Here is a 20,194-nt window from a genome sequence, read left to right as displayed (position 1 = left end):
TCACTGACAGCACCCTACCTCCGTCACTGACAGCACCCTACCTCCCTCAGTAACTGCTCCCGCCCTCTCACTGACAGCACCCTCCCTCACTCACTGAGTGCGCCCTCCCTCCCTCCCTCACTTACTGACAGCACCCTACCTCCCTCAGTGACTGTTCCAACCCTCGCACTGACAGCACCCTCCCTCACTCACTGAGTGCGCCCTCCCTCCCTCCCTCACTTACTGACAGCACCCTACCTCCCTCAGTGACTGTTCCAACCCTCGCACTGACAGCACCCTCCCTCACTCACTGACAGCACCCTCCCTCCCTCACTCCCTGACAGCAGTCTCCCTCCCTCACTCGCTGACAGTACCCTCCCTCCCTCCCTGACAGCAGCCTCCCTCACTCACTTACAGCACCCTCCTGCTCTCCCTCACTGACAGCACCCTCCCTCACTCAGACAGCAACCTCCCTCCGTCCCTCACTCACTGACAGCACTCTCCCTCACTCACTGACAGCACTCTCACTCACTCACTGATAGCACCCTCACTCACTCACTGATAGCACCCTCACTCACTCACTCACTGACAGCACTCTCACTCACTCACTGATAGCACCCTCACTCACTCACTCACTGACAACACCCTCCCTCACTCACTGACAACACCCTCCCTCACTCATTCACTGACAACACCCTCCCTCACTCACTGACAGCACCCTCCCTCCTTCCCTCACTCACTGACAGCACCCTCCCTCACTCACTCACTGACAGCACCCTCCCTCACTCATTGACAGCGCCCTCCCTCACTCACTGATAGCACCCTCACTCACTCACTCACTGACAACACCCTCCCTCACTCACTGACAACACCCTCCCTCACTCATTCACTGACAACACCCTCCCTCACTCACTGACAGCACCCTCCCTCCTTCCCTCACTCACTGACAGCACCCTCCCTCACTCACTCACTGACAGCACCCTCCCTCACTCACTCACTGACAGCACCCTCCCTCACTCACTCACTGACAGCACCCTCCCTCCCTCACTCACTGACAGCACCCTCCCTCACTCACTGACAGCACCCTCCCTCCCTGACTCACTGACAGCACCCTCCCTCACACCTTGACAGCACCCTCCCTCACTCATTGTCAGCACTCTCCCTCCCTCACTCACTCACTGACAGCACCCTTCCTCACACAATGACAGCACCCTCCCTCACTCACTCATTGACAGCACCCTCCCTCACTCACTCATTGACAGCACCCTCCCTCACTCATTGTCAGCACCCTCCCTCACTCACTCACTTACAGCACCCTCCCACACACAATGACAGCACCCTCCCTCACTCACTCATTGACAGCACCCTCCGACATTCACTGACAGCACCCTCCCTCCCTCACTCACTGACAGCACCCTCCCGCCTTCACTGACAGCACCCTCCCTCCTTCACTGACGACATCCCTCCCTCTCTCACTGACAGCACCCTTCCTCCCTCACTGACGGCACCCTCCCTCACCCACTCATTGACAGAACCCTCCCACCCTCACTGACAGCACCCTCCCTCCCTCACTGACAGCAGTCTCCCTCCCTAACTCACTGACAGCACCCTCCCACCCTCACTCACAGCACCCTCCCTCACTCACTGACAGCACGCACCCTCACTCACTGACAGCACGCACCCTCACTCACTGACAGCACCCTCCCTCATTCACTGACAGCAGTCTCCCTCCCTCAATGACAGCACCCTCCCTCACTCACTGACAGCACCCTCCCTCACTCACTGAGAGCACCCTCCCTCCTTCCCTCACTCACTGACAGCACCCTACCTCGCTGAGTGACTGCTCCCTCCCTCTCACTGACAGCACCCTCCCTCACTGACAGCAACTCCCTCCCTCCCTGACAGCACCCTCCCTCACTCACTCACTGACAGCACCCTACCTCCCTCAGTGACTGCTCCCGCCCTCTCACTGACAGCACCCTCCCTCACTCACTGACAGCAGTCTCCCTCACTCACTGACTGTACCCTCCCTCCCTCCCTGACAGCAGCCTCCCTCACTCACTTACAGCACCCACCCTCACTCAGATAGCAAACTCCCTCCGTCCCTCACTCACTGAGAGCACCCTCCCTCACTCACTGACAGCACCCTCCCTCACTCACTGACAGCACCCTCCCTCACTCACTGACAGCACACTCCCTCCCTCCCTCACTCATTGACAGCACTCTCCTTCCTTCAGTGACAGCTCCCTCCCTCCCTCCCTCATTGACAGCACCCTCTCTCACTCCCTCACAGCACCCTCCCTCCCTCACTGACAGCACACTCCCTCACTAACTCACTGCCAGCACACTCCCTCACTCACTCACTGACAGCACCCACCATCCCTCACTGACAGCACCCTCTCTCCCTCCCCCCCTCACTGACAGCACCCTCTCTCACTCCCTCACTGACAGAACACTCCCTCATCACTCACTGACAGCACGCACAATCCCTCCCTCACTCACTGACAGCACCCTCCCTCCTTCAGTGACAGCTCCCTCTCTCACTCACTGACAGCACCCTCCCTCCTTCAGTGACAGCTCCCTCTCTCACTCACTGACAGTACCCTCCCTCCTTCAGTGACAGCTCCCTCTCTCACTCACTGACAGCACCCTCCCTCCTTCAGTGACAGCTCCCTCTCTCACTCACTGACAGTACCCTCCCTCCTTCAGTGACAGCTCCCTCTCTCACTCACTGACAGTACCCTCCCTCCTTCAGTGACAGCACCCTCCCTCACTCACTGACAGCACCGTCCCTCACTCACTGACAGCACCTTCCCTCACTGACAGCAGTCTCCCTCCCTCACTCACTGACAGCACCCTCCCTCCCTCCCTCCCTCTGACAGCAGTCTTCCTCCGTCCCTCACTCACTGACAGCACCCTCCCTCCCTCCCTCACTGACAGCACCCTCCCTCCCTCAATGACAGCATCCTCCCTCACTCACTGACAGCACCCTCCCTCCCTCCCTGAGAGCACCCTACCTTACTCACTGACAGCACCCTACCTTACTCACTGACAGCACCCTCCATCATTCACTGACAGCAGTCTCCCTCCCTCAATGACAGCACCCTCCCTCACTCACTGACAGCACCCTCCCTCACTCACTGACAGCACCCTGCCTCCCTCCCTCACTGACAGCATGCATCCTCCCTCACTCACTGACAGCACCCTCCCTCTCTCACTAACTGACAGCACCCTCCCTCCCTCCCTGAGAGCACCCTACCTTACTCACTGACAGCACCCTACCTCCCTCACTGACAGCACCCTCCATCATTCACTGACAGCAGTCTCCCTCCCTCAATGACAGCACCCTCCCTTCACTCACTCCTTGACAGTGGTCTCCCTACCTCGCTCAGTGACAGCACCCTCCCTCACTCACTGAGAGCACCCTCCCTCCCTCTCTCACTCACTGACAGCACCCTACCTCCCTCAGTGACTACTCGCTCCCTCTCACTGACAGCACCCTCACTCACTCCCTGACAGCAGTTCCCTCACTCAGTGACAGCATCCTCCCTCCCTCCCTCACTCACTGACAGCACCTATTCTCACTCACTGACAGCACCCTTTCTCATTCAATGACAGCACCCTCCCTTCACTCACTCCTTGACAGCGGTCTCCCTACCTCGCTCAGTGACAGCACCCTCCCTCACTCACTGAGAGCACCCTCCCTCCCTCTCTCACTCACTGACAGCACCCTACCTCCCTCAGTGACTACTCGCTCCCTCTCACTGACAGCACCCTCACTCACACCCTGACAGCAGTTCCCTCACTCAGTGACAGCATCCTCCCTCACTCATTGTCAGCACCATCCCTCCCTCACTCACTCACTGACAGCACCCTCCCTCACACCTTGACATCACCCTCCCACACACAATGACAGCACCCTCCCTCACTCACTCATTGACAGCACCCTCCCTCACTCACTCATTGACAGCACTCTCCGACACTCACTGACAGCACCCTCCCTCACTCACTCATTGACAGCACCCTCCCTCACTCACTCATTGACAGCACCCTCCCACACACAATGACAGCACCCACCCTCACTCACTCACTGACAGCAGCCATCTTTCCTGACATCCGTACCAGTGAGAGTGAGCCCCATGCCCAGCTCTGCATGCTGAATGCCAGGAATTAACCTTTGACACATCCACATTGTGGCTCTATTGCAGGAACACTTACATTCTTCAAACCGGTCAACTTCTGGAGTCTCTTCTTCCTGTTTTGCGGGTTTTGGCTTGTGACTGGGCTCAGGACCATCCTTCCCTGTCGCCATGAGATTCTGCAGACGTTGCTTTTCTTTCTCCAGGTTTCCTGAAGGAAATCAATGAGGGAAACCCAGAGAGATCAGGGAGTGGCCAGCCTGGACCCATCAGCAGCACAGCAACCAGGATAGAAGGACAGAGAGAGAGAGAGAGAGAGAGACAGTGTCTGAGTGATGGGATGGAGAGTGAGCCAGAGGAGGAAAATGGGGCAGGAAAGGGAGGGGAAGAGGGATTAGGAAGCAACGGGTCGAGAGAAGGGTACAAGAAAGGGATCCGTATAAGAGGAGGGAGCAAATGGACAGCAGGAGATAAAAGGAAGAGAACAAGAAGAGACAGCATGGAGTCCAGTTACAAGTGGAGTTCCGCAGGGATCAGTTCTGGGCCCTCTGCTGTTTGTAATTTTTATTAATGACTTAGATGAGGGAGTCGAAGGGTGGGTCAGTAAATTTGCAGATGATACAAAGATAGGTGGAGTTGTGGACAGTGAGGAGGGCTGTTGTCGGCTGCAGAGGGACTTAGATATGATGCAGAGCTGGGCTGAGGAGTGGCAGATGGAGTTCAACCCTGCCAAGTGTGAAGTTGTCCATTTTGGAAGAACAAATAAGAATGCGGAATACAGGGTTAATGGTAGGGTTCTTGGTCAGGTGGAGGAACAGAGGGATCTTGGGGTCTATGTACATAGATCTTTGAAGGTTGCCACTCAGGTGGATAGAGTTTGTAAGAAGGCCTATGGAGTATTATCGTTCATTAGCAGAGGGATTGAATTCAAGAGTCGTGAGGTGATGTTGCAGCTGTACAGGACTTTGGTTAGGCCACATTTGGAGTACTGTGTGCAGTTCTGGTCGCCTCACTTTAGGAAAGATGTGGAAGCTTTGGAGAGGGTGCAGAGAAGATTTACCAGGATGTTGCCTGGAATGGAGAGTAGGTCATACGAGGATAGGTTGAGAGTTCTCGGCCTTTTCTCGTTGGAACGGCGAAGGATGAGGGGTGACTCGATAGAGGTTTATAAGATGATCAGAGGAATAGATAGAGTAGACAGTCAGAAACTTTTTCCCCGGGTACAACAGAGTGTTACAAGGGGACATAAATTTAAGGTGAAGGGTGGAAGGTATAGGGGAGATGTCAGGGGTGGGTTCTTCACCCAGAGAGTGGTGGGGGCATGGAATGCGCTGCCCGTGGGAGTGGTAGAGTCAGATTCATTGGCGACCTTTAAGCGGCATTTGGATAGGTACATGGATGGGTGCTTAATCTAGGATAGAAGTTCGGCACAACATCGTGGGCCGAAGGGCCTGTTCTGTGCTGTATTGTTCTATGTTCTATGTTCTACAGTAAAGATAGCAAGGAAGAAGGAGGAGGATGAAATAAGGAAAGGCAGAAAGGAGAAATGAGTCAGAGAGAAGGTTGAGGAAATAGGGAAGAGGGTTGGGATGGGTAGGAGAGAGATAGAAGGCGAATGCACTGGGTGGAAGAGTGAAGGGAGAGAGAAGGATGGAGAGGTGCGAGATGGGGAGAGTGGGATATGCAGAGTGAGGGAGGTGGAATGGGCAAAGAGAGGAGGGAGGAACAGAAGGTCAGATACAGACGGAGAGGGAAAGGGAGGGCTAGGGTTTCATGGAAAAATAGGGACAAGAGAGGAATGAGGGAACAAAGAATAACTTGCAAAAAGTGCAAAAAAGTTAGAGGGAGCAGATCGTCACTGCAATTATTAGATTAAAATGGAAAAATGAGGGGCTGGGCAATTTGATGGGAACAGCCATTTGGATACAGAACTGGCTCAAAGGTAGAAGACAGAGGGTGGTGGTGGAGGGTTGTTTTTCAGACTGGAGGCCTGTGACCAGTGCAGTGTCACAAGGATTGGTTTTGGGTCCACTACTTTTCATCATTTATATAAATGATTTGGATGTGAGCATAAGAGGGATAGTTAGTAAGTTTGCAGATTATACCAAAATTGGAGGTGTAATGGACAGCAAAGAAGGTTACCTCCGATTACAACAGGATCTTGATCAGATGGGCCAATGGGCTGAGGAGTGGCAGATGGAGTTTAATTCAGATAAATGCGAGGTGCTGCATTTTGGAAAAGCAAATCTTAGCAGGACTTATACACTTAATGGTAAGGTCCTAGGGAGGGTTGCTGAACAAAGAGACCTTGGAGTGCAGGTTCATAGCTCCTTGAAAGTGGAGTCACAGGTTGATAGGATAGTGAAGAAGGTGTTTGGTATGCTTTCGTTTATTGGACAGAGTTTTGAGTACAGGAGTTGGGAAGGTCATGTTGCAGTTGTAAAGGACATTGGTTAGGCCACTATTAGAATAGTCCATTCAATTCTAGTCTCCCTGCTATAGGAAGGATGTTGTGAAACTTGAAAGGGTTCAGAAAAGATTTACAAAGTTGTTGCTAGGGCTGGAGTGTTTGAGCTCAAGGGAGAGGCTAAATAGGTTGGGGCTATTTTCCCTGGAATGTCAGAGACTGAGGGGTAATCTTCCAGAGAGTTATAAAATCCAGAGGGACATGCATAGGAGAAACAGACAAGATCTTTTCCCCAGGCTCGGGGAGTCCAGAGCTAGCGGGCATAGGCTTAAGGTGAGACGGGAAAGATTTAAAAGGGACTATGGGGCAACTCTTCCATGCAGAGGGTGTGGATGGAATGAGCTGCCAGAGGAAGTGGTAGAGGTGGGTACAGTTACAACATTTAAAGGCATCTGGATGGGTATATGAATAGGAAAGGTTTGGAGGGATATGGACCAAATGCTGGCAAATGGTTCTAGATGAATTGAGGATACCTGGTTGGCATGGATGAGTTGGACTGAAGGTATTGTTTCCATGCTGTCCATCTCTATGACTCTAATAGAAAAGCAGCTTCTCTAAACACTCAGGTGCAGTCAGTGATTAATACCTTCATTGGGGGTGGAATGGAGCCTCAGAATAGGAAACCATGGCTATAACTGAAGTTCAGGCTAACCTGATGTTGACAGTGGACAGGTTTGGTCTCCTGACTTAAGGAGGGATATAGTTACATTGGAAGTAGCTCAGAAAAGCTTCACTAGATTGAATACATCTGTGCTCTGTCACCTCAGTGTGTCTTTGAATTGGTGCTCCAAAGAGGAGGGTGGGGAGGGCTGGGTCATCAGCAGACAGAGTGCAGTAGGTGGTCATCAGCAACAAGATTCCTCTTCCATGTCTGACCTGAAGGCTTCATTGGGTCTAGAGTCAATCACACAATCAGAACCATATAACCCGGAGGCTGTTTGTATGTTGAGGAGTCTCAAGGTGATTCCTTCCTGGCTGTTTCCCACTGCCAGTGGGGTAGGGCCTTGGTGATGGGGGAGTCAGGGACATTGGCTGGAAGGCTTGCGAGAGTCTACCCGACTACGTCAGGTTGCTGTTGTGACTACTCAGTGGGACATCAGTGAGGAGGACATTGTGGGGTCAAATATGTGAACAGTTCTAGAAAGAGAATATTCAATCATCATCCTGAACACGGTGGAGAGGTGAAGCTCAGTATGAGGCTGGGAGATTGAGAGCTTGAGGATTGTGAGATGGGATGAAGGGTTGTAAAATACGCCCCGTCATCACCTCTGGGAGCAAATGTGGTAGCTCGGCATTTCAACAGGGAGAAAGCACTTTGGCAGGAGGTAAGATATTGTGATTATGTCACTGGACTCATAATGCAGAGAGTCAGAGAAATGTTATGAGGACACGGTTCAAATCCCAGCTCAGTAGCTGACGGATTTTAAACTCAACAGATAATCACGTTTAGAATTTGGTCTACTTCCTAGCTGGCCTACATGTGACAACAAACCCACAGCAATATGATTAGCTTCCCTCTAAAATGGCCCTAATAAATCCTGAAATAATAAAGAGAACAAGTTTGATTGTTGTGAGACGTGCTTTATAAGTGTAAGTCTTTCTTTATTCTTTCACTGATTGGGCAGAAGCATCAAGTTTAAGCCTAACTACCAAGCAAGTATGGTGAGCCCTCAGTGAAGGCCATAAAACATTTCAGTGGGTAAACATAAAGGTTGCATAATTAATGATTTAATGTGTGTTTTAATTCAAGTCGTTCCCAGCAGTTTCTTCTTGAGATCTGTTTCTCTGAGGGGTCTATCTCACCATTAATCCAGAGATGAGACTAACTGCTTGAAGGTGCTGTGAAGGTTACTACACTGGGTCCATCTGAACACTTACTTGTTGGCCGTGGCCGAAACCTTTCTCGTACGTATGCATCTCCAGCACGGCAGCTCTCTGCAGGTCTCAGGTGTGGCTTGGAGGAGGGCTGTACCCGGTCACAGGGGGCTGGTGGGAGTGGAGGGGCTGCTGAAACCTTGCTGGAGCTGGGATGGCAGCTCACAGGAAATGCTTCACCCTCTATAATGAAATGATAGAGCAACAAATACGATCAGATTTAAACATCCAACAAATGTGAGGCGAGTTTCATAAAGCAGGAAGCCAGCTAGTCTGTCCTGCCTGAAGAGGCTCTTTGCTAGACTTTTCTAATTAGTTGCATCCCCCAGCCAATTCCCCATTGCCCTGAAATTCTCTCCTTCTATTCCCTAAAACAAATTCTGTTCATTTCTTGCTTTATCAATAATGTTATTCCGTGCCCTCTAGTTTTACTATTGGAAATAGTTTATTCTTAACTGCTCTATCAAAACCCTTCATGAATTTGAACAGCACAATCAAATCTTGTCTTAATCAGCTTAGATTTAAAGAGGATAATTCCAGCTCCTTCACATTTAGTGAATTCCCTCATCCCTGGTTTAGTTTTTCAGTAAGTCTCCTCTGAACTCTCTCCAAGGCGTTCACATTGAAGTGTGGTCCTAAGAATTTGATGCGCCCCTCCAGCAAGGGTCAAGCCTGTCCCTAGAATGGCTCATCCTTGCTTTTGGACTCACGGGTTCTCTATATAAAGCCATGGAAACCTTTTCTGAAAAAAACAACCTTGTCAACTTGTCATGTCAATTTAAAGATTTCGGTATGTTAACAATCCCTCAACAATCCCATCAAGTTCCTGCATCTTCATCATAATTACACCCTTTATTTCCAGGATTTTCAACCAGAGATCTGCAGCCCCAAAGGAATCTGTCAAGAATAACCACAGAAAATGTTTCTTCCCAGCTACAGGAAGTGTCTTTGTATAAAGCATACTAAACCACTAGCTTTCTCGTGGCGATCGCTTCCAAACTCTGACATCCTCAGGAAAACTACGCCCATTAAGGTGGCACAGTGGTTAGCACTGATACCTCATAGTGCCAGGGACCTGGGTTCAATTCCAGCCTCTGGTGACTGTCTGTGTGGAGTTTGTACATGTGTCCCCATGTCTGCACAAGTTCCCTCTGGGTGTTCTGGGTTTCTCCCACAGTCCAAAGAATAGAGTGAGCTTTAATGGGAAATGTAGAGTAGGTCTGGGTGGGGTGCTCTTCAGAGGGTCAGTGTGGGTTGAACGGCCTGCTCTAACATGGTCGGGATTCTGTGATTCATTTTTTTAAATCTCAAACATAAACCCTGTGCCAATTCCCCTCCCAGTTTGTGTGTGTGTTGTAGGCTATTGTGGGCAGCACTGTGGCTCAGTGGTCAGCACTGCTTCCTCACAGCACCAGGGACCCAGGTTCGATCCCAGCCTCTGGTGACTGTCTGTGTGGAGTTTGCACATTCTTTCCCCGTGTCTGCATGGGTTTCTTCCGAGTGCTCCGGTTTCCTCCCACAGTCCAAAGATGTGCAGGTCAGGTGAATTGGCCGTGCTAAATTGCCCGTAGTGTTAGGTACATTAGTCAGAGGGAAATGGGTCTGTGTTGGTTACTCTTTGGGGGGTTGGTGTGGACTGGTGAGGCCAAATGGCCTGTTCCCACAATGTAGGGAATCTATTCTAAAAAAAACCCATCCAGCTTTCCTTTGAAGACATTTATAAACATTTCTGAGTTGTAAAAGAACCTTGTAAATAAAGATGGGGCGACAGGGTGCAAAACAAAAGCCCAATGTGAAAGCAGAGAGTGTGGCCAAAGGGTAAAGTGTTCTAAAGCAGGAGGTAGTGACGACGTGAACAGGTAAAGTGCAGCACACAGGAGAGACGTCACCTGCAGATGGGCAGATCCAACGTTACAGAAGGAAAAAAGGATTGAAACTGGAAGCTGCGGCCGCAGTCACCAGCCCTGCTTCAATATTAGATTGGTGCCTGAGGACAGCACGAGGGCTGGGTATGGGCTAATTACAGTGTTCAAACCCCGGCTCAAAATACAAACAGATAACTCCAGCCCAGTCAGTCGAATATTGGGAGGAGACTCAAGAGAATAGTCGTGATGATTTGGGGAAATACCGGCGAATAAATAGTCCGGGCATTGACTGGTTAAAGGCAGACTGTGTTTCAATGGCCTTGGAACGAATGGAGAGAGTGGGTGACAGCAGTGCAGCTGGGGTTGGTTAGAGAGTGGGTGACTGCAGTGCGGCTGGGGTTGGTTAGAGAGTGGGTGACAGCAGTGCGGCTGGGGTTGGTTAGAGAGTGGATGACAGCAGTGCGGCTGGGGTTGGTTAGAAAGTGGGTGACAGCAGTGCGGCTGGGGTTGGTTAGAGAGTGGGTGACAGCAGTGCAGCTGGGGATGGTTAGAGAGTGGGTGATAGCAGTGCGGCTGGGGTTGGTGAGAGAGTGGGTGATAGCAGTGCGGCTGGGGTTGGTTAGAGAGTGGGTGACAGCAGTGCAGCTGGGGTTGGTTAGAGAGTGGGTGACAGCAGTGCAGCTGGGGTTGGTTAAAGAGTGGGTGATAGCAGTGCGGCTGGGGTTGGTGAGAGAGTGGGTGACAGCAGAGCAGCTGGGGTTGGTTAGAGAGTGGGTGATAGCAGTGCAGCTGGGGTTGGTTAGAGAGTGGGTGACAGCAGTGCGGCTGGGGTTGGTTAGAGAGTGGGTGATAGCAGTGCAGCTGGGGTTGGTTAGAGAGTGGGTGAGGTGACAGCAGTGCGGCTGGGGTTGGTTAGAGAGTGGGTGACAGCAGTGCGGCTGGGGTTGGTTAGAGAGTGGGTGACAGCAGTGCAGCTGGGGTTGGTTCGAGAGTGGGTGACAGCAGTGCAGCTGGGGTTGGTGAGAGAGTGGGTGACAGCAGTGCGGCTGGGGTTGGTGAGAGAGTGGGTGACTGCAGTGCAGCTGGGGTTGGTTAGAGAATGGGTGACAGCAGTACAGCTGGGGTTGGTTAGAGAGTGGGTGACAGCAGTGCAGCTGGGGTTGGTTAGAGAGTGGGTGACAGCAGTGCAGCTGGGGTTGGTTAGAGAGTGGGTGACAGCAGTGCAGCTGGGGTTGGTTCGAGAGTGGGTGACAGCAGTGCAGCTGGGGTTGGTTAGAGAGTGGGTGACAGCAGTGCAGCTGGGGTTGGTGAGAGAGTGGGTGACAGCAGAGCAGCTGGGGTTGGTTCGAGAGTGGGTGACAGCAGTACAGCTGGGGTTTGTTAGAGAGTGGGTGATAGCAGTGCGGCTGGGGTTGGTTAGAGAGTGGGTGACAGCAGAGCAGCTGGGGTTGGTTTGAGAGTGGGTGACTGCAGTGCAGCTGGGGTTGGTTCGAGAGTGGGTGACAGCAGTGCAGCTGGGGTTGGTGAGAGAGTGGGTGACAGCAGTGCGGCTGGGGTTGGTGAGAGAGTGGGTGACTGCAGTGCAGCTGGGGTTGGTTAGAGAGTGGGTGACAGCAGTACAGCTGGGGTTGGTTAGAGAGTGGGTGACAGCAGTGCAGCTGGGGTTGGTTAGAGAGTGGGTGATAGCAGTGCAGCTGGGGTTGGTTAGAGAGTGGGTGACAGCAGTACAGCTGGGGTTGGTTAGAGAGTGGGTGACAGCAGTACAGCTGGGGTTGGTTAGAGAGTGGGTGACAGCAGTGCAGCTGGGGTTGGTTAGAGAGTGGGTGACAGCAGTGCAGCTGGGGTTGGTTAGAGAGTGGGTGACAGCAGTGCAGCTGGGGTTGGTTAGAGAGTGGGTGACAGCAGTGCAGCTGGGGTTGGTTAGAGAGTGGGTGACAGCAGTGCAGCTGGGGTTGGTTAGAGAGTGGGTGACAGCAGTGCAGCTGGGGTTGGTGAGAGTGTGGGTGACAGCAGTGCGGCTGGGGTTGGTGAGAGAGTGGGTGACTGCAGTGCAGCTGGGGTTGGTTAGAGAGTGGGTGACAGCAGTGCAGCTGGGGTTGGTTAGAGAGTGGGTGACAGCAGTGCAGCTGGGGTTGGTTAGAGAGTGGGTGACAGCAGTGCAGCTGGGGTTGGTGAGAGAGTGGGTGACAGCAGTGCGGCTGGGGTTGGTGAGAGAGTGGGTGACTGCAGTGCAGCTGGGGTTGGTTAGAGAGTGGGTGACAGCAGTACAGCTGGGGTTGGTTAGAGAGTGGGTGACAGCAGTGCAGCTGGGGTTGGTTAGAGAGTGGGTGATAGCAGTGCAGCTGGGGTTGGTTAGAGAGTGGGTGACAGCAGTACAGCTGGGGTTGGTTAGAGAGTGGGTGACAGCAGTACAGCTGGGGTTGGTTAGAGAGTGGGTGACAGCAGTGCAGCTGGGGTTGGTTAGAGAGTGGGTGACAGCAGTACAGCTGGGGTTGGTTAGAGAGTGGGTGACAGCAGTGCAGCTGGGGTTGGTTAGAGAGTGGGTGATAGCAGTGCAGCTGGGGTTGGTTAGAGAGTGGGTGACAGCAGTACAGCTGGGGTTGGTTCGAGAGTGGGTGACAGCAGTGCAGCTGGGGTTGGTTAGAGAGTGGGTGACAGCAGTGCAGCTGGGGTTGGTTAGAGAGTGGGTGACAGCAGTGCAGCTGGGGTTTGTTAGAGAGTGGGTGACAGCAGTGCAGCTGGGGTTGGTTAGAGAGTGGGTGACAGCAGTGCAGCTGGGGTTGGTTCGAGAGTGGGTGACAGCAGTGCAGCTGGGGTTGGTTAGAGAGTGGGTGACAGCAGTGCAGCTGGGGTTGGTGAGAGAGTGGGTGACAGCAGAGCAGCTGGGGTTGGTTCGAGAGTGGGTGACAGCAGTACAGCTGGGGTTTGTTAGAGAGTGGGTGATAGCAGTGCGGCTGGGGTTGGTTAGAGAGTGGGTGACAGCAGAGCAGCTGGGGTTGGTTTGAGAGTGGGTGACTGCAGTGCAGCTGGGGTTGGTTCGAGAGTGGGTGACAGCAGTGCAGCTGGGGTTGGTGAGAGAGTGGGTGACAGCAGTGCGGCTGGGGTTGGTTCGAGAGTGGGTGACAGCAGTGCGGCTGGGGTTGGTGAGAGAGTGGGTGACTGCAGTGCAGCTGGGGTTGGTTAGAGAGTGGGTGACAGCAGTGCAGCTGGGGTTGGTTAGAGAGTGGGTGATAGCAGTGCAGCTGGGGTTGGTTAGAGAGTGGGTGACAGCAGTACAGCTGGGGTTGGTTAGAGAGTGGGTGACAGCAGTACAGCTGGGGTTGGTTAGAGAGTGGGTGACAGCAGTGCAGCTGGGGTTGGTTAGAGAGTGGGTGATAGCAGTGCAGCTGGGGTTGGTTAGAGAGTGGGTGACAGCAGTACAGCTGGGGTTGGTTAGAGAGTGGGTGACAGCAGTACAGCTGGGGTTGGTTAGAGAGTGGGTGACAGCAGTGCAGCTGGGGTTGGTTAGAGAGTGGGTGACAGCAGTGCAGCTGGGGTTGGTTAGAGAGTGGGTGACAGCAGTGCAGCTGGGGTTGGTTAGAGAGTGGGTGACAGCAGTGCAGCTGGGGTTGGTTAGAGAGTGGGTGACAGCAGTGCAGCTGGGGTTGGTTAGAGAGTGGGTGACAGCAGTGCAGCTGGGGTTGGTGAGAGTGTGGGTGACAGCAGTGCGGCTGGGGTTGGTGAGAGAGTGGGTGACTGCAGTGCAGCTGGGGTTGGTTAGAGAGTGGGTGACAGCAGTGCAGCTGGGGTTGGTTAGAGAGTGGGTGACAGCAGTGCAGCTGGGGTTGGTTAGAGAGTGGGTGACAGCAGTGCAGCTGGGGTTGGTGAGAGAGTGGGTGACAGCAGTGCGGCTGGGGTTGGTGAGAGAGTGGGTGACTGCAGTGCAGCTGGGGTTGGTTAGAGAGTGGGTGACAGCAGTACAGCTGGGGTTGGTTAGAGAGTGGGTGACAGCAGTGCAGCTGGGGTTGGTTAGAGAGTGGGTGATAGCAGTGCAGCTGGGGTTGGTTAGAGAGTGGGTGACAGCAGTACAGCTGGGGTTGGTTAGAGAGTGGGTGACAGCAGTACAGCTGGGGTTGGTTAGAGAGTGGGTGACAGCAGTGCAGCTGGGGTTGGTTAGAGAGTGGGTGACAGCAGTACAGCTGGGGTTGGTTAGAGAGTGGGTGACAGCAGTGCAGCTGGGGTTGGTTAGAGAGTGGGTGATAGCAGTGCAGCTGGGGTTGGTTAGAGAGTGGGTGACAGCAGTACAGCTGGGGTTGGTTAGAGAGTGGGTGACAGCAGTACAGCTGGGGTTGGTTAGAGAGTGGGTGACAGCAGTGCAGCTGGGGTTGGTTAGAGAGTGGGTGACAGCAGTACAGCTGGGGTTGGTTCGAGAGTGGGTGACAGCAGTGCAGCTGGGGTTGGTTAGAGAGTGGGTGACAGCAGTGCAGCTGGGGTTGGTTAGAGAGTGGGTGACAGCAGTGCAGCTGGGGTTTGTTAGAGAGTGGGTGACAGCAGTGCAGCTGGGGTTGGTTCGAGAGTTGAAATCAGAGTGGTGCTGGGAAAGCACAGCAGGTCAGGCAGCATCTGAAGAGCAGGAAATTCAAAAGCCTCAACAATTTCTCCTTTGAATCCTCCACTTTTTCCAGATGAAAAGGGTAGCCATGGCCACCCGTATGTGTCCCAGCTATCCCTGTATCTTTGTCGGCTATGTAGAAGAGTCCATCTTCCATAGTTACATCAGCACCACTCCCCACCTCTTCCTCTGCCCACCACATAACACACCAGATGGCCTCCTTCTTTAGATGCCCTTCAATACATCTCTTCGACATCTCGCACCTCCGCCCTCAAACCCCACCACTCCAACCGAAACAAGGACAGAACCCTTCTCAGGCCTCTCCCTTTGGTCACGAGTCGGGTTGTGGTGTTTCTGCTCTGTGTCTAACACTGGCCAGCCCCTGGTCCAGTGTATTCATCAATGCCAGCAGCTGACTGCCAACCACTGGAACATGGCGTGCAATCAGGGAACGGCTAAAGGGCAAACTGGCATTGGATTCTGGAATTGTGCCAGAGCATCATACAGCAGAGAGACCCAGGAGCTGTTGAAAGGTGAGATTGCTCACGGTTGAGGGCAGCATGCTGCTGCACAATGCCAGGGATTTGGGTTCAATTCCAGCCTTGGGCAACTGTGTGGAGTTTGTACATTCTCCCTGTGTCTACATGGGTTTCCTCCGGGTGCTCTGGTTCCCTCCCACAGGTCTGAGGATTGGAGACTGGGGGGCAGTGCTGTCTGAGGGAATGGGAGGCAGTGCTGTCTGAGAGACTGGGAGGCAGTGCTGTCAGAGGGAATGGGACTGGATGGCAGTGCTGTCTGAGGGAATGGGAGGGAGTCCTGTCTGAGGGGTTGGGGACTGGAGGGCCATGCTGTCTGAGAGACTAGGAGACAGTGCGTCTGAGGGATTGGGGACTGGGTGGCAGTGCTGTCTGAGGGACTGGGAGACAGTGCTGTCTGAGGGGTTGGGGACTGGAGGGCAGTGCTGTCTGAGGGTCTCGGAGACAGTGCATCTGAGGGGTTGGGGATTGGGTGGCAGTGCTGTCTGAGGGGTTGGGGACTGAGGGGCAGTGCTGTCTGAGGGACTGGGAGACAGTGCTGTCTGAGGGGTTGGGGACTGGAGGGCAGTGCTGTCTGAGGGTCTAGGAGAAAGTGCGTCTGAGGGATTGGGGACTGGGAGACAGTGCAGTCTGAGGTTCTGGGAGGCAGTGCTGTCTGAGTGATTGGGAGCAATGCTGCCTGAGGGACATGCTGTCTGAGGGATCGGCAGGGAGTTTTGTCTGAGGGACTGTGGACTAGGAGGCAGTGCTGCCTGAGGGACGGGGAGGGAGTGCTGTCTGAGGGACTGGGGACTGGGAGGCAGTGCTGTCTGAGGGACTGGGGACTGGGAGGCAGTGCTGTCTGAGGGACTGGGGACTGGGAGGCAGTGCTGTCTGAGGTACTGGGAGGATGTGTTGTCTGTGAACCAGGTGTCAGGATTGACGGTTACAGGGTAAACTATTTTAGGAATGAGATGAGAAATGTCTTCATCCCGTGAATGGTGAGCCTGTGGAATTCTCTGGCACAGAAAGCAGTTGAGGCCAAATCATGGAATGTTTTCATGTTGGAGTTAGATAAGAGTTCTTAGGGCTAAAGGGTATGAGGAGAAGGTGGGAGCAGGAAGATCTTAATGATCACTTTGAATGGTAGTCTTTGGGGACTAGACTGCCCCCTAGTCCCCAGTCACTCAGACAGCACTGCCTCCATTTCCCTCAGACAGCATTGTCTCCCAGTCCCTCAGACAGCACTGCCCCCTAGTACCCAGTCACTCAGACAGCACTGCCTCCCATTCCCTCAGACACAGTGACCCCCAGTACCCAATCCCTCAGACAGCACAGCCCCCCAGTCCCACAGACAGCATTGTCTCCCAGTCCCTCAGACATCACTGCCCCCTAGTCCCCAGTCACTCAGACAGCACTGCCTCCCATTCCCTCAGACAGCATTGCCCTCTAGTCCCCAGTCCCTCAGATAGCACTGCCTCCCAGTCCGTCAGACAGCACTGCCTCCCAGTCCACAGTCCCTCAGACAGCACTGCTCCCAGTCCCTCAGACAGCACTCTCTCACTGTCCCTCAGACAGCACTGCCCCTAGTCCCCAATCCCTCAGACATTACAGCCCCCCAGTCCCTCATTCAGCATTGCTACCAGTCCCTCAGACAGCACTGCTCCCAGTCCCTCAGACAGCACTGCCCCCCAGTCCCACAGAGAGTACTGCCTCCCAGTCCCCACTCCCTGAGACAGCACTACATCCCAGTCCTCAGTCCCTCAGTCAGCACTGCCTCTCAGTCCCCAGTCCCTCAGTCAGCACTGCCCCCAAGTCTCAGGTCCCTCAGACAGCACTGCCCCCAGTCCCTCAGACAGCACTGCCATCTAGTCCCCATTCCCTCAGACAGCACTGCCTCCCAGTCCCTCAGACAGCACTGCCTCCCATTCCCTCAGATACACTGACCCCCAGTCCCCAGTCCCTCAGACAGCTACCTCCCAGTCCCTCAGACAGCACTGCCCCCCAGTCCCACAGAGAGTACTGCCTCCCAGTCCCCACTCCCTGAGACAGCACTACATCCCAGTCCTCAGTCCCTCAGACAGCACTGCCTCCCAGGCCCCCAGACGGCACTGCATCCCAGTCCCCATTTCCTCAGACAGCACTCCAACCCAGTCCCCAGTCCCGCAGACAATACTGCCTCTCAGTCCCCAGTCCCTCAGTCAGCACTGCCCCCAAGTCTCAGGTCCCTCAGACAGCACTACCTCTCAGTCCCTCAGACAGAACTGCCTCCCAGTCCTTAGTCCCTCAGACAGAACTGCCCCCCAGTCCCCATTCCCTCAGACAGCACTACCTCCCAGTTCCCATTCCCTCAGACAGAACTGCCTCCCAGGCCCAGTCCCTCAGAGAGCACTGCCTCCCAGTCCCTCAGACAGCCCTGCCTCCCAGTCCCCAGTTCCTCACTCAGCCCTCCAATCCAATCCCCAGTCCCTCAGACGGCACTGCCTCCTAGTCCCTCAGACAGCACCGCCCCCCATTCCCTCAGACAGCACTGCCTCCCAGGCCTCAGTCCCTCAGACAGCACTGCCTCCCATTCCCTCAGGCAGCACTGCCCCCCAGTACATCAGATAGCACTGCCTCCCAGTCCCACTGACAGCACTGTCTCCCAGACCCTCAGACAGCACTGCCTCCCAGTCCCCATTCCCTCAGACAGCGCAACCTACCAGTTCCTCAGACAGCACTGCCCCCCCAGTCCCTCAGACAGCACTCCCTCCCAGACCCTCAGACAGCACTGCCTCAGTCCCTTAGCCAGCACTGTCCCCAGTCCCTCTGACAGCACTCCCTCCCACTCCCTTAGCCAGCACTGCCTCAGTCCCTCAGACAGCACTGCCCCCAGTCCCTCAGACAGCACTGCCCCCAGTCCCTCAGACAGCACTGCCTCCCATTCCCTGTGACAGCACTCCCTCCCAGTCCCCAGTCCCTCGGACAGCACTGCCTCACTGTCCCTCAGAAAGCACTTCCTCCCAGTCCCCAGTCCCTCAGACAGCACTGCCTCCCAGTCCCTCAGACAGCACTGCCTCCCATTCCCTCAGAGAGCACTGCCACCCAGTCGCCAGTCCCTCAGATAGCACTGCCTCCCAGTCCTCAGTCCCACAGTCAGCACTGCCTCCCAGTCCCCAGTCCCTCAGACAGCACTGCCTCCCATTCCCTCAGACAGCACTGCTCCCAGTTACTCAAACAGCACTGCCTCCCATTCCCTCAGAGAGCACTGCCACCCAGTCGCCAGTCCCACAGTCAGCACTGCCTCCCAGTCCCCAGTCCCTCAGACAGCACTGCTCCCAGTTACTCAAACAGCACTGCCTCCCATTCCCTCAGAGAGCACTGCCACCCAGTCGCCAGTCCCTCAGATAGCACTGCCTCCCAGTCCCCAGTCCCTCAGACAGCACTGCCTCCCAGTCCCTCAGACAGCACTGCCTACCAGTCCCCAGTCCCTCAGACAGCACTGCTCCCAGAACGTCAGACAGCACTGCCCCCCAGTCCCATTCCCTCAGACAGCACTACTCCCAGTCTGCAGTCCCTCAGACAGCACTGCCTTCCAGTTCCCAGGTCCCCACACGGCACTGCCTCCCATTCCCTCAGAAAGCCCTGCCTCCCAGTCCCTCAGACAGCACTGCCTCCCATTCCCTCAGACAGCACTGCCTCCCATTCCCTCAGACAGCACTGCCTCCTAGTTCTCATTTCCCCAGACACCGCCCCCCAGTCCCTCAGACAGCACTACCTCCTAGTCCTCAGTCCCTCAGTCAGCACTACCTCCCAGTCCTCAGTCCCTCAGACAGCACTACCTCCCAGTCCCCAGTCCCTCAGTCAGCACTGCCTCCCAGTCCCCAGTCCCTCAGTCAGCACTGCCTCCCAGTCCCCAGTCCCTCAGTCAGCACTGCCCCCAAGTCTCAGGTCCCTCAGACAGCACTGGCCCCCAGTCCCTCAGACAGCACTGCCTCCCATTCCCTCAGACACACTGACCCCCAGTCCCCAGTCCCACAGACAGCACTGCCTCCCATTCCCTCAGACAGCACTGCCCCCTAGTCCCCATTCCCTCAGACAGCACTGCCTCCCATTCCCTCAGACACACTGACCCCCAGTCCCCATTCCCTCAGACAGCACTGCCTCCCATTCCCTCAGACAGCAATGCCCCCCAGTCCCAGTCCCTCAGACAGCACTGCCCTCCAGTCCCCAATCCCTCAGACAGCACATTCCCCCAGTCCCAAATCCCTCAGACAGCACTGCCCTCCAGTCCCCAGTCCCTCACATAGCACTGCCTCCCATTCCCTCAGACAGCACTGCCTCCCTGTCCCTCAGACAACACTGCTCCCAGAACCTCAGACAGCAATGCCTTACTGTCCCTATTCCCTCAGACAACACTGCTCCCAGTCCCTCAGACAGCACTGCCTCCCATTCCCTCAGACAGCACTGCCCTCCAGTCCCCAATCCCTCAGACAGCACTGTACCCCAGTCTCAAATCCCTCAGACAGCACTGCCCTCCAGTCCCCAATCCCAAATCCCTCAAACAGCACTGCCCTCCAGTCCCCAGTCCCTCAGACAGCACTGCCTCCAGTCCCTCAGACAGCACTGCCTTCCAGTCCCCATTACATCAGACAGCACTGCCTCCCTGTCCCTCAGACAGCACTGCCTCCCAGTCCCCATTCCATCAGACAGAACTGCCCCCCAGTCCCCATTCCCTCAGACAGCACTACCTCCCAGTCCCCATTCCCTCAGACAGAACTGCC

The 20,194-nt window shown here is 54.8% G+C and overlaps 1 protein-coding gene across 2 annotated transcripts in view; it reads right to left on the bottom strand.

Moving 5' to 3' along the window:
- Positions 1-20,194, bottom strand: part of c18h22orf23 (chromosome 18 C22orf23 homolog) — a 55,234-nt gene that overhangs the window by 6,838 nt on the left and 28,202 nt on the right. For both annotated transcript variants that reach the window (XM_072588156.1, XM_072588155.1), the window contains 2 exons: positions 8,464-8,643; positions 4,198-4,329 (listed from right to left, as the gene is read on the bottom strand). In XM_072588156.1, coding sequence (XP_072444257.1) covers positions 4,198-4,329; positions 8,464-8,643 — 312 coding nt within the window. The remainder of the gene's footprint in view (positions 1-4,197; positions 4,330-8,463; positions 8,644-20,194) is intronic.

The sequence above is a fragment of the Chiloscyllium punctatum genome, chromosome 18, assembly GCF_047496795.1.
Source record: "Chiloscyllium punctatum isolate Juve2018m chromosome 18, sChiPun1.3, whole genome shotgun sequence".
NCBI classification, from domain to species: domain Eukaryota; kingdom Metazoa; phylum Chordata; class Chondrichthyes; order Orectolobiformes; family Hemiscylliidae; genus Chiloscyllium; species Chiloscyllium punctatum.
Note: the sequence above shows the minus strand (reverse complement) of the source record. Positions and strands in the feature narration are given on the sequence as shown.